Source organism: Brachionichthys hirsutus, chromosome 8 (assembly GCF_040956055.1).
Source record: "Brachionichthys hirsutus isolate HB-005 chromosome 8, CSIRO-AGI_Bhir_v1, whole genome shotgun sequence".
Classification (NCBI taxonomy): domain Eukaryota; kingdom Metazoa; phylum Chordata; class Actinopteri; order Lophiiformes; family Brachionichthyidae; genus Brachionichthys; species Brachionichthys hirsutus.
In genome coordinates, this window is record NC_090904.1 from 4,851,736 (window position 1) to 4,864,348 (window position 12,613).

A 12,613-nucleotide genomic window follows, 5' to 3' on the forward strand; every position below is an offset into this window, starting at 1 on the left:
GGTGTCCCTTTTTTTTTTTACTTGCTTACCTCCTCACCTGTCCAGAACATATTAAAGTATTCATCTATATATATGTCTGTTACCTGTGGCACCCTGTCACTCGATCTTTCTCTGCTTCTACCTTTATCGGCACCGGCTGTCTTGGAAAGAGTTTCCATTTTAACTTTAAATGTATCTGTGACATAGTTTCTCCTCAAAGTGGTTGTTGGTGTGATTTGATCTTTTATCGATTCTTTCCTGAAGGCTTTGTCTATCTGTTCTAAAAAAAAAATGCAGCTGCATGTTCTGTTTGGACCCCACTGATCTATCTCAACATAACTTTGCAACATTTGCTTAGAATTTGGTTTTTTACATTTACTCTCCACAGACACAACCATTTCAAAGGTTTTTAAAGACCCTTTTCTTATCATTGATGGTCCTTGTGTATTTTTTTGATCTTCTTATTATGGTCTTACTGCTGCATTTGTCACAGTGGTCCATCAGATGTTGCTCTCCACCCTCAAGCATCCACGGCAGTCATAAATTGGTTTAGGTCTATTCACACTGATAGAATCCCTTTTATCTGTGTAGTTGATTTCTCTTCTCAGTGGATTCCTTTTTTCCGGAGTGTGGCATGAGGGTCCATGTGTGTGTGTATATGAATCCCATAATTTCACTTCTATGCTGATGATCCCCCTGAACCTTGACACAAACTGGTCCAATACTTCTTTAACAAGTGTATATACATACAGTATATATAGATATTTCATTGTTTCTTGGGCCTACAGTGCCCTTCTGTTCACCTCATATAAAGCATCTTGAATTTAATTAATTACCTCCAGCTAGGTTATGCGGAGGTATTGTAATCTCTGTCTTTGTCGGTCCGCTAGCAAGATAACTCTAAAGGTTCTGGATGGATCTTGATGAAATGTCCAGGAAATGTTGGGAATGTTACCAGGAACGGATGACGAAAATTTGGTGACAATCCAGAAGAGATCGTGGATTCTTGGTCACTTTGAATATTTCTGTAACATTTCAGTCAATGGAGCTTCTAAATTTGAACTGGACTTGAGTTGTCACGGCGCTGACCTTTGGACAGCTGTGTGGATGACTCATCAGAATCGTCTGAGCTTTCACCTCTACTCTGCTTATCTGTTAATCGTCTGATTTCCTGTAGTAAATAAATGTCAAAAAGAATTCAGGTTTACTTAACAGATGAACTGAGTGACTTGTGTTTTTAGACTTTGAATGACAATGATGGTTTTGCTTGTTGACCGTGGACTCTGTGATACTTGTTGGTTTTCTCAACAGTAACTGTGGTTGTGTCCACAGTGGGGGAAAAGTTTGATCCATGGGAATAATGAAATGTTTAAGTGCAATAAAACCAAATAAGCAGTTAAATGAACCTCAATTTGAACATCATGTTTACATTTTAAGCAGTGTGTTAAAATCATCCTCTCAATGTTTTAATTCAGTTGGTCAAGAATCTCAATTTACTGATTTAATCAATAAAGATTTAAGATTTTAGGAGTGTAATAATCTTTGTCTTAGGAAAGAGTCCTTAAAATATAAATTATTTACCCTGATGGTATTTAATGTCCTTGAACGTGGAATAACTACGTCTGGGGATTTTTAATAGATGCCATGCTGCCCCCTTGTGTTCACAAGGGGCATAGCAATTCATCACAATGGAAATGTTTTCCTTTTATATGTAAAACTGTATTTTTTACAGATTAAAGATGAAGGCATGTTTGGTTTTCAAGCATATCCCCTTTATAAAACGTATTTCTGTGTAAAAGTACGGCTATAATTTGTCGTACCAAAGGCTGGTGACTCCTTTACCTGTACTCTTACATCATCCCTTCATTCTTCAGTTGTTTTTCAGTCATTTGGGCATCTGGCCAGACAATGTTATCAACATAATCTATATCGCCACATTTTTCACGAGGGCAATTATGGCGTGATCCTCATCTTATAAAATGAAAGGAGTCGAGCTCATTGCACATTGTTTTATTGATGTTTCCATGAACACAGAATAATACAGGTGACATGTAGGCGGTGACGGCGCAGATTGAAAGTTTGTCAGCTGTGTCTGGTTGTAGTCATAATATAGTTACAAGCGCCGAGCGTGAGGAAACGATAAGGTACACGGGCATATTTACAGGCATTCCTTCTTTGGCGCTCCCACAGACGGGCACCAGATAAAACGCTCCAAAAACAATAGAACCTGATCTTTGTTGCATCATCTATGAAAACCAACATGACTCTAATCCATTCAATTTGTATTCATCGAAATGTACAGTGCAAATTCAGTAATAGACAGGTTCCAAAATGGAGGAATTTAAAGTATTTGATACTAATACTTATAAAAACAATCCGGTCTAAATGTCTCAGCTGAACGGCAGACTCATTTGGTATCGATCAAGTGGACAGGTATGGATCTTTTTTTTCCATATATAAATTTTATACCAATGAGTGGACAAGAAGAATATTTGGTGTACTTTTTTGTTATTCCATCTCTTCCAACTTTCCCAACATTCCACTTCATGGAAAAAAAGGCAGAGTTGAAGAAGAGGACAGGAGAGGAAAACCCAAATTGCTCGTGTGTGCTCTCCGGCCACCGTCGTTTGTCCATGTCCTACACGCTTAGATCGGTCCAAACTGCGTCACCGTTTATTTGCAGAGCTTTTTAATCCTCTGATCTATTGCGACAAAGTTCTCCTCTACAGCCACCAGGTTCTCCTTCATCGTCTGCTGGACCTGGAGAAAGGGTGAAAATAAATACATTAGGTGAGAGAGGGAGGAAAAGAGGATTTGGAAAGGCCCGCTAGACACATATTGATGACACAAAGGCGGGGGGGGGAATAGGAATAGGAATTCTTCCTACCTGTGTCAGCAGGGTGTTGTTGTCCTTCAGAGAGTTGTTCATCATCTGCTGCGTGGTGTCCAGGTGGGTCAGCAGCTGACCAAACTGCATGGCTGCGAGAGGATGAATGAATCAGGAGGGCGAAGCACAGCGAGAAAGAGAAGTAATAAATAAGGATTCAATATTGGCCGTCACGTTTATAAATTTGAGGTTTAAAAAAGGGATAAAAATGAGCCAAAGCGACGGGAGGAGACACAAATAGAGCAATGCACGCGACATGAAATGGATTACTGACTGCGTGACGATTAAGGAATATTTTCTTTGAGTTGTTTACCTTCATCTATAAAGAAACATCAGGAAAAGCCGTATTGAGCAGAGAACACTTCAGCTGCAGACTGTGACAGATCGGTACAGAGTCTGGATGATAAATGACCTTCTGCAGCGCTCCGAAACAAATTATCGGTATAATCTATTCATTCCAAGGCTCTGGTTTTCTGCCCCAAATAATATCAAGATGATCATATGATATACAATAGCAGCATCTCCTTCTGTTTGTGTGTGTGCAGGGGGGGGGGGGGGGGGGTAACAGGACTGATGGATTTATTCTCATTGCATATTTTGGGCATCTAATAGAAATGCATGGTTCTGGAAGATCACATGATCAGCCTGAATATCATCCTCTCTTAGTTTCCATCCTTTGTCTCGCAGATTATACTCAAACCTAAGAGCAGTACTTTGTTCTTGTTTTTCATCCTACATATTTTGAATCTTTAAGCCCCCCCCCCCCCCCCCACTAACCTACATACATCCTCTCCTTGAACTCTCATGGGCGTGATCTCAAGGTTCTTACCCCACAGAAAACAGCAGGCCATAAATTATCCAGTTTTTACTCTTTATTATCCTGACTGGGAGAACATTTGGCCTCAAGCAACATTAGAAATGAACTAATTACTTAAGACCTTTTACAGTGAAGAGCCACACTATAACTACCTTTATATGAGGAAACAACACACATTTTAGCGCTCTGTTTTTTACCTTGCTCATGCAAGTCCTTTACAGCAACAAGCCTCTGCACCACTTGAGGCGTAGAGGTGGACATGGCATCCCACTTTTGAACCACGTCATAAAGCTGCGACACCTGGCAAGTAAACACATACAGGTACATAAAAAAAAAGCATGTTCGTTTCACCCAAGGCCACTCATTGTTTCCTGATGCAATAATTACTGAGCAGGAAATACTGTGAGAACACACTGGTTGCTAAATGCATTCTACTCTCTCTCGTCAACAGGGACTGAGTCCATTTATTATAATACGCAGGACCTGTATTTGATTATCTGTATTTGATAGCTAAAGACGTGCAGCTAATTTAACATACAAAGGCATCCCCACTGATCATAACATCATGACATGCCCTGCCCCCTACTGGCCATTTAAGAATACAGCACTTCAAAACAAGAGATATGAACGTCATAAAAACGTTCCGTTCCGTTCCTGATAATGAATTGAATAAATTAACTGAGACAATATTGAAAAATACAGAAAGCACAAATATGATGCAGCTCTTAACGCTCCCTGCTGCCATTTCTTATTGATCGTAATTATTCTTCAGATAAATACTTCCTGTAAAAGGTCAGTTCTCATAATTGTAGGAAACCTCTACTGTGACAGAAATCCCAGGTGGACTAAATGGAAGTGGTTCGAATATGCCCAATAATTACAATTTTCTTATGATTATCCTACTTTTTAAGACTTTAATTCTGAAAAATAATTACAATCATAACACATTGATGGAGGCAGAGATTACAAACCTTATTTTGTGTATCTGCATCCTCGATCGCTGATTTGTGTTTAGCAATCTCATTCATCTTCCCGAGAACACTCTAAAGGAGAGGGGGGGCATATATTTTTTATTTTGAAAGAAAAGCAGCATATTGGAATCATTCAGGTGTAACACAACAAACAACTAAGGTTAAATGTGTTTCTAACAACAGACAAATACCGTTTCAACACTGCATGCAGACAAAGGGCTAAGATCAGGAAGAAAATATCACTCCTTGCCTCATATTTTACATTAAAAAAAGATATTGACTTTTTGAAGCGCTGGATTTGGGCTGTGCCTCTGCCACAAATATGTTTCAAATACATTTTACATCAAAAAGGTTCTTCCATATGCTGCACATTGATTCGCTACGTTACCTGCAGTCTAGCCTCCACTTGATCCAGAGTAGCAGAATCCAACGCATTGACCCTCGCCTGCAGCAGCTCAATGGTGTCCTGCATGAACACGAACCCCCCACACACCTTGAGTTACATACAAGCCTGTGGACAACACGTTTGTTCTTGCTCCCACTCAGGGCGATTAGATAAAGGCCCAGTTCTCGAGTTGCACGTCAGACGTGCTTTTACAGTGCGTCCAAACAGAAAGAGGTCGACTCACCATCAAACTGACTCCTTGTATGCCAGAACTCAGAGGTCCCTGCAACACAACCACAAAGACGGAAAGTGCAGCTCAGCGAGAGATAAAAAGGCCAACCCCATCATTTACACAAATCACGTGGAAGCTCTGAGTCTTCTGAGATCTGTGTCCGGGTGCTTCTCAGAGTGTGTCTAAGTAAAGAACGCGAGTTGGACGTACCTGCTTTTCTGATCCTGAGCCAACGGCGATCTCCATCTCAGCAAGACGCTTGTCCAGTTCCGCCATCTAACATGGACAAAACCAGGCAAGGCATGATGGCGACAGCACACAGACCCCCCACGAGACAAAATACAGGTGAGCATAGCACCGAATGATTCATTCACATCCCTCCGTACTCGACCTTGGCAGACTGGTTGAATTTTTCCTGCTCTGGTCTGCTGTGCAGCTCATAGAGAACCACTCCATCTGGGCCCTTAGCTGAAGCCATTCGCTTCCCGTCTCCTGCACTACTGACATGGCTGCTCTTGGCCACCTCCAGCTGGGTGAGCAGGCGTCTGCAGGCAGAAAGAAAAACACGTTTCAGTTTCCACATGCTTGTCCTTTTGCGTCATATCTACTGTCCCACCACCATCCTCTCAGCTCACCGGGCCAGCGCTCCATCCGGGTCGGCCAGGTTAATGTGCGCCTGCGGTCCCAGCAGCGAGTCCAGGTGGGCGGAGACCAGCTGCTGTTTGAGCTGGGCTGCCTGTTGGGCCAGTACCACGGGGGTCAGGCGCTCCTCTGCATTGCTTTCTTTTGTAGCTGCCTGGAAGCAGAGGAAGACACAAGATAAATGATTTCCTTCAAACCCTGTTGAGGATAAAATGCACAGAAATTTATTTAAATGTAATTTGCAAAATCCAATGATTCGTGTGTTTACATCTGTTTCTATTCAGACAAGGTTGACCTGCTTTTCCCAAATATACCCGTGTTGCTGTTCGTGCTTCCTGAATCTCATTGACGCAGACGGCAACTGCCAAAATATTTTCATTCAGACCCCATAAGATTTCTGCTAGAAAACATTCATAAGAACAAAGCAAAGCTCATTATCAATCAAATCAAGTACCGGCACATCGTCTTGGATACTTCAGAATCCTGCATTACAATTGAACAGAATATCCATTATGTTAACTGCCTGTTCATTCATCATGTGCATGTCCAGCAGGTGGAGGGATAGTAAAAGAATGAGCTCTAATAAAGCATCAGGCACCCTAACGAACACCAACTACGATCTCAATCGGTCGGCTTCTTGCCATTTATAAATTACATTAAAGGGTTGCCTACAACTGCTGGCACGCTTTAACACATCAAACTAAACTCATTAAGTTGATTTAGCTCCAATTATTACTTACACGATGTGATGCAGTATTCTGGAGTAATACAGACGGTCCTCCCTTACTGACGTACTGAGTTACGACGGGCTTCCCGAAGCGTAAACATTTGTGTTAAGTGACAAGGAATCGCTGTTAGTTTGAGTGCGAGTGAGGACGCACACATGTACAGTATAAATGGCCTGTACGTATGCAAATACTTTTTCATCCATCAATTTTTTGCACCTTCCAGGTCACAGGTGTTTTGCTCGTGCCTATCTCAGGTTCTCTATGAGCGAGAGGCGGGATATAAACAGGAAGTGTCTCCAGCGCATCGTGAGGTAAACATTTTGAAACAAGTCCAGCTTGGCATAAAGACAAGTGTGTCTTGAACCTGTGCAAAACTGGCGGGCAGTTTACCTGGATGGCGTCCACCTCCTGGGTGAGTTCCTGGATCTCGTTCAGCAGGCGCTGGTACTTCTGCTGAGGAGTCTCTTTCACGCCACAGCCCTCTCCGAGCTAATCAAAGAGGACAGAGCAGCGACGCTGCATGAATATTACACAACAGCAAAGTGAGTCTATTCCAGAGAGCAACCAAGAACAATCCCACAATTAGGCCAAACGCCGTAGCAGCAAAAATTACAAATGTAACAGTGGCGTTTATCTTCTGAACATTTTTGAAGAAATGAACTTCCGCTGAAGAGACAGTACTCACAATTTCAAATTCTCCTGATTCATAGCCCACTCTTCTGCTTTTACTGATTCTGTCTGAGAAGTCTGAACGGGGGGGGGGGGACAGTTGTTAGAGAAGTTGACAAGGCAAATTGGTTGCTAGTGTAATGTCTGAAACCGAACAAGAATAACTTGGTATCAATCAATATTGCCTTCATTCATTCTGTCAGGCCTAGTCATACTCGTGTTGGTTATTTTGGTGAAAGGAAGGCTAAAACAGTGTAATCAATAATTCATTACTCCACACATTATATCGTAAAGTTTCTACATCAAAATGACAAGCATCTAATGTGCAATATTTCTCATAAAAAAAAAAAAATCACTTGCACAAATTGCTGCCTGAACATCCATTAATCTGTTGCTTTTGTAAATTGTATCCCAAAAAGATGTTTCTGACGATATGAATTTAAGCGGACACTCAACCTCCTTGCCACTGATGAGGGAAATGGACTCAGTTGCCAGCTGATGAGCTAAACTTATTGTCTCTTATACAACCGTCCAGCAAAGATCTGTACGTCAAAGGTTAGACTGTCCCACTTTTTACTGCCGTTGTATTCGAGAGTTTTGGTTGGTTCTAACCAAAGTCAATGCTGGAGTTTATGGTGCTTTATGGTTTAATAATTTCTTACACTGCTATATTAATATATAATCTAAGAGTAAGGTGAATAGCAGAAGCACTTAATTCATAAACTGGTTAAGATTTTGTGGTAAACAGATAGTGATGAACCGAACACGAACTGACCAAGTCCCTTGGTGGTGACGTGCTTGTCTTTGAACTTGTCATAGGCTGCGTTGGGATTGACAACAATCCTCTCCACGCTGTCACTGCAGAGCTCCTCCTGCCATTGAAACACCAATGAACATAGATGGATAGAATCCTAAAAGGGCATGGAAAACTACCCAGATGGCAAAGATGTAAAAATCGAAATCAATGAACCCAAGGTTTTGGCAGACTGATAATAAAGGCATTCTATGCTCGTTCGCTGCTCCCATTATTACTTTAAAAGATCAGGAATTATGCAGTCAAGTCAACAAATTAGAATTTTTATTTCTCATAAATTAAAAGCCAGAGGAGAAATGACTTGTGAAAATCAGCCATTATTAGAGGCTATTTTGGGGAGATCCAGTTTATCCCATCGTAATGTGAAGCATCAGCAGGCGAGAGATAAATACTCAAAATGACATTTACATGCATAGTTTAAACCCAGGCCTGATTGTTGGTGCTTTAGTAACATTAAATAGCACGGCACATGAAAGAAAAAGTAAAGCCAAAGAAGGGGGACATGGTCACTTCCTTCACTAAACGAATGGGGGATTGATTAGTGATTATGGGGAGCACATATCGATCAAAAGCTGCAAACGATCAATGATGAACTACAAGGCTTTGACTAATATTAACTCCCCACAGACAAATACAGACATGTGGCATGGAGCCGGACCAAGAAAACACACAGTTACACTAATGTAGTGAGGAGGAGTGACGAGGGGAGTTAGTCAGGCTCTTACCAGCTCCTTGGTTTTCCAAAGAGAATTAGAGAAAGCAACGGAAGAGCAGAGGGAGAGAAAAACAACACACACAGGTGGGAGAGAGAGAAACAACACAGATTAATATGGTTATCACATGCCATGCACACACCGGGGAAACATTGGCCAGGGTCAGGATAGACCAGAAAGAAAGCAGCGTTCTGGGACTGCTGCTAAAAAGCCTGGAGACGCACTGATCACACTGCTGACATCTGCAGTTCTTTCTCTCTTCTCCGTTTCAGGGTGCCGAGATGCTCCCCAGACACCAACAAGTTACTTTCTCTTTTGATACCGCATTGAGCAACATGCTCTCATGGAACGCACGTCATTATTCTATGTATGCGAGTCCATCGGTTAGAATGAAGGGTTGAAAGTGGCTTCAAGGTGTCTGTAAGATGTTAAGAATCTTAAACTGGAAAATAAACGTTAGTTAGTTTAAAGTAAACCACATCTGCTAATGAAGTGTGCGGTGGAACCTCGATAAACTCTGTTATGAGATGATTTTTGTTCATTAATCCAAGATGCTGTTTTTAGATCTCACTGATGGTTACCATATTAATGATGACTGATTATGACCATGAGTGACAAAAGACAGAGGACAGTGTCAGAAATATAGAATTAAATTCTTGCTATGAGCCCACCTGCTGCTGCTGATTTATAAAATAACTTACGGGTGTTACGTCACGGTTCAATATCGCAACAACAGCAGCAAAATGTAACAGGCATATAAAGTTTAAAATTTGTTTTCTTTTTTTAATGTGCAACCTGCATGAGTTATTGAATACGTACAAAATTTCATTCATTAAAATACCACCATGAGCAGCTCTGCATTAAAGTATTAACCAACTGGCCAATTGCAAAATGTGATGAAACCTTTTCCCAAACTTACGTAGGACCCACAAGGTCAAAGACAGTGGGGAACAAATGTGTGTCCTGCAGCCTAGTGCCACATATTGTTACTATGGAAACAGTGAATTCTATAATGAAGCTAACAAAATGTCAGCTTAATATGGATTCGTCATGCTTGGCTGAAATCCACTTGTTAACATCAATAGTGGTGCTGATACTAATCTGATATATCATGTGAAATTAGATCTTAAGTATAAATGTTGTATGTAACAGACATCAATCAAAGATGGAGAGGGAAAGGGGTCTTTGTGGAATGCAAACTAAGAAGGAAATGTTGCAGAACCACAATAAAACATGAGACAAAACCACCAAATGGATCAAACGCATACACGAGGAACTGATTTTACAGTCCGACATGTGTCAAAAACATATATTATTATCCTCTAAGTGTTACACTAAGTGTAGTAGTGCAGCTCCGTGATGTTATGACACACGGTACAGGAGCCATTAGACAGTAAAGTGTAGGAGGAGCTGTTGAAGACAAGCTAAATTATGGAAAGAGGTAAAACAAACCAAAACAAACTTCTTTCTCCTGCAAGCATTTCACACACAGAGAAACAAATACTTGAGCCTTTCACTGCTTTGTTAAAGCATCGCTGCGTGAAAGAGGGAATTAAAGTACTTCTGAAGACCCATTAACACCATAACAACACTCACACAAGAGCTTAAATATACAAGGCCAACAGGAGGAAAATAATCAATTCCTTGCACTTCAACAATCAAAAAAAGTGATGAATTAAAAAACTGTCACATTGATCAATTTCTCATTTCATCATCCCAGTCAGTAAAAGGTTAGAAAGGTGGATATGATATTTAAAAACATGCATAAAGAGCATGACATTAAGCTCACGGAGTAGAATACATGCCTTACTTGTACAAACTAGGGTCCCAGGAGGGGTGGGGAAGAGTCAAAAAAGGGCAAGGGTACGGGAAGAACGAGTGAGGAAACATGTCAATTGGGATCCACTCAGGTGATCAGTAAACAACCCAAAACTATTTCAAAGCCATTTCAGCCCAGCATCCCTCCCCTGTGTAGAGTGCCTTCTAGCATCTAAAAAAATAATATATATAAATATCTATAAAAGACTGTGGCAACGTGACCACAAACTACTTCTGAAGACTGCAGTTAGATGACGGTGAGCGCAGACAGTTCAAAGAGACACAAAATATTAAGATACATCTAAAGTCATCAACCGGCTTTCTAATATGTGGTACTTGAGAGTGCTTCGCTTTCTTTACCTTTCTCCTTCAAAATAAATAAGCAGATACTATATACCACCATAAGCCATATAAAGATGATGTATTAACCAATAACATGAACGGGCAACTCGGCTCTGTGATGAACCATTAGCAAAATAAACATCTTTTTGGAGGTACAATCTTTATGTCTAAATAAACCTTTGTTTAATTTGTATGCATATCCAACAGTTAGCACAGCAGAAACTTTATATTGATGATGTGCCATTTCAAATCAAATCAAGCCGCATTCCTGTATGTGTGTGTTTTTTTTTTTTTTTTTTATTCAGTGCATGAGTTATGAGCATGATAGAAATTATTGAGTGTAAACATTTGTTAGCTAGTACCATTAGCTTCAGATTCAACAATCACATCCAGGGTCGTGCTATAAACGTCCACTCACCGACTCGAACTGAGCCTGGTCGTCCTCTGGGAGGTCTCCCGTCTCGTACACGTCCGGCTCGTTGAAGGCCTGTTGGAAGAACAAGGAAACAATAGTTTATTGTCATTAGCTCGGCCAACGCCCCGTCCCATCAAATACTCTTATTTTACAGTGACTTGAATCACACCAAACAACACTGCATGGCAAGTATATGCAAATAGGAATCTACAATTATATAATTAAAATATATAACAAATGCAAACGACGTATAACCTAAGGGTTAATGGGAATATTAGCTAGCTTATCATAGATTGGTGCTAGCATTGCAAAATGATTTAGCTAGCCTGTCTGCTTGCGTTTGGTTAGCCACTTACAATTCCTGGCAGGTTTGCGTATTTAGGATCAGCCATTGTCCACGGGAAGAAAAGAGTAGATAAATAAATCACAATACCAGTTTTTAAATTAAGTAAATGATCGATTAACCAAATCAAATCGTATCGTATCAAATGCTAACGAAAGATGAACCAGCAGTGTCCTCTTAGCCGGCAAAGGTTTTCAGGCTAGCTGAATTCACTAGCTTGAGGGTGCGTTAGGTTTGTGAGAGGAGCCAGTCAAGAGCGCGATGCTGTGCTTGCTTCATCCACGACAGCGCGTCGACCGGCCCAGCCAAACCATTGAAACAAACATACCCCTGATGACGCGTCGTTACGCACACGGTGTTACGCACACGGCGTAACAACGTGTGCGACGCACTGATGGACCAATATGATTTTATATGGCCTTATGTTTTTGCCCGTTGTTTTCGAGTTTTGTTTGATTTTCCCAACAGTTATAATGTTTTCAACAAATAATTTGATATAGCACCAATATTAATCTCTCATTTTTAAAGGGTAGTGCAGCAAATCGTCACACAGTGGCGCTATAGGAACAAGTATTTAAACACCATTCAATTGTCACAAATGTTTGATTTACCAGATGTTTCACTGTGTAGAACTTGTTTTTCTTATTTGTCAAAAGTGGTAATTAAGTTTCGAGGTACATCCAGATATTACCACAACATTCGTGTAGATAATGTTGATGTATGTGTCTATTTTTGTAGTTTCTGGATCTTTCCAGGTCTCTGCTTGGCTGGCCATCTCTTTTTTTGGACTGTTGCCTGAAAACAACAATATTTACCTGTACTGTAATTATTTAGAATAGCATTATCTGTACACAAGTC

The 12,613-nt window shown here is 40.7% G+C and overlaps 1 protein-coding gene across 1 annotated transcript; it reads right to left on the bottom strand.

The window, feature by feature from the left end:
- Window positions 1-1,974: 1,974 nt before the first annotated feature.
- On the bottom strand, window positions 1,975-11,937 carry dctn2 (dynactin 2 (p50)). Its single transcript, XM_068742484.1, has 16 exons — window positions 11,769-11,937; window positions 11,416-11,484; window positions 10,648-10,656; window positions 8,850-8,855; window positions 8,086-8,182; window positions 7,327-7,388; window positions 7,032-7,130; window positions 5,907-6,067; window positions 5,663-5,816; window positions 5,482-5,547; window positions 5,284-5,322; window positions 5,043-5,120; window positions 4,655-4,726; window positions 3,881-3,983; window positions 2,867-2,958; window positions 1,975-2,739 (listed from the first exon to the last, which is right to left on the bottom strand). Exons 1-16 carry the CDS (start codon window positions 11,802-11,804, stop codon window positions 2,653-2,655), a joined length of 1,230 nt encoding a protein of 409 aa, XP_068598585.1. The 5' UTR covers window positions 11,805-11,937; the 3' UTR covers window positions 1,975-2,652.
- Between the last annotated feature and the right edge of the window lie 676 nt (window positions 11,938-12,613).

Bases quoted from the DNA above. Each gene is read 5' to 3' on its own strand.
- dctn2 (XM_068742484.1), bottom strand. From the start codon at position 11,804: ATGGCTGATCCTAAATACGCAAACCTGCCAGGAATT. The intron at 6,068-7,031 runs GTAAACTGCCCG...CTCTGCTTCCAG, and splicing joins AGGAGGTGGACGCCATCCAG to GCAGCTACAAAAGAAAGCAA. The intron at 5,817-5,906 runs GTGAGCTGAGAG...TTCTGCCTGCAG, and splicing joins CCGGATGGAGCGCTGGCCCG to ACGCCTGCTCACCCAGCTGG.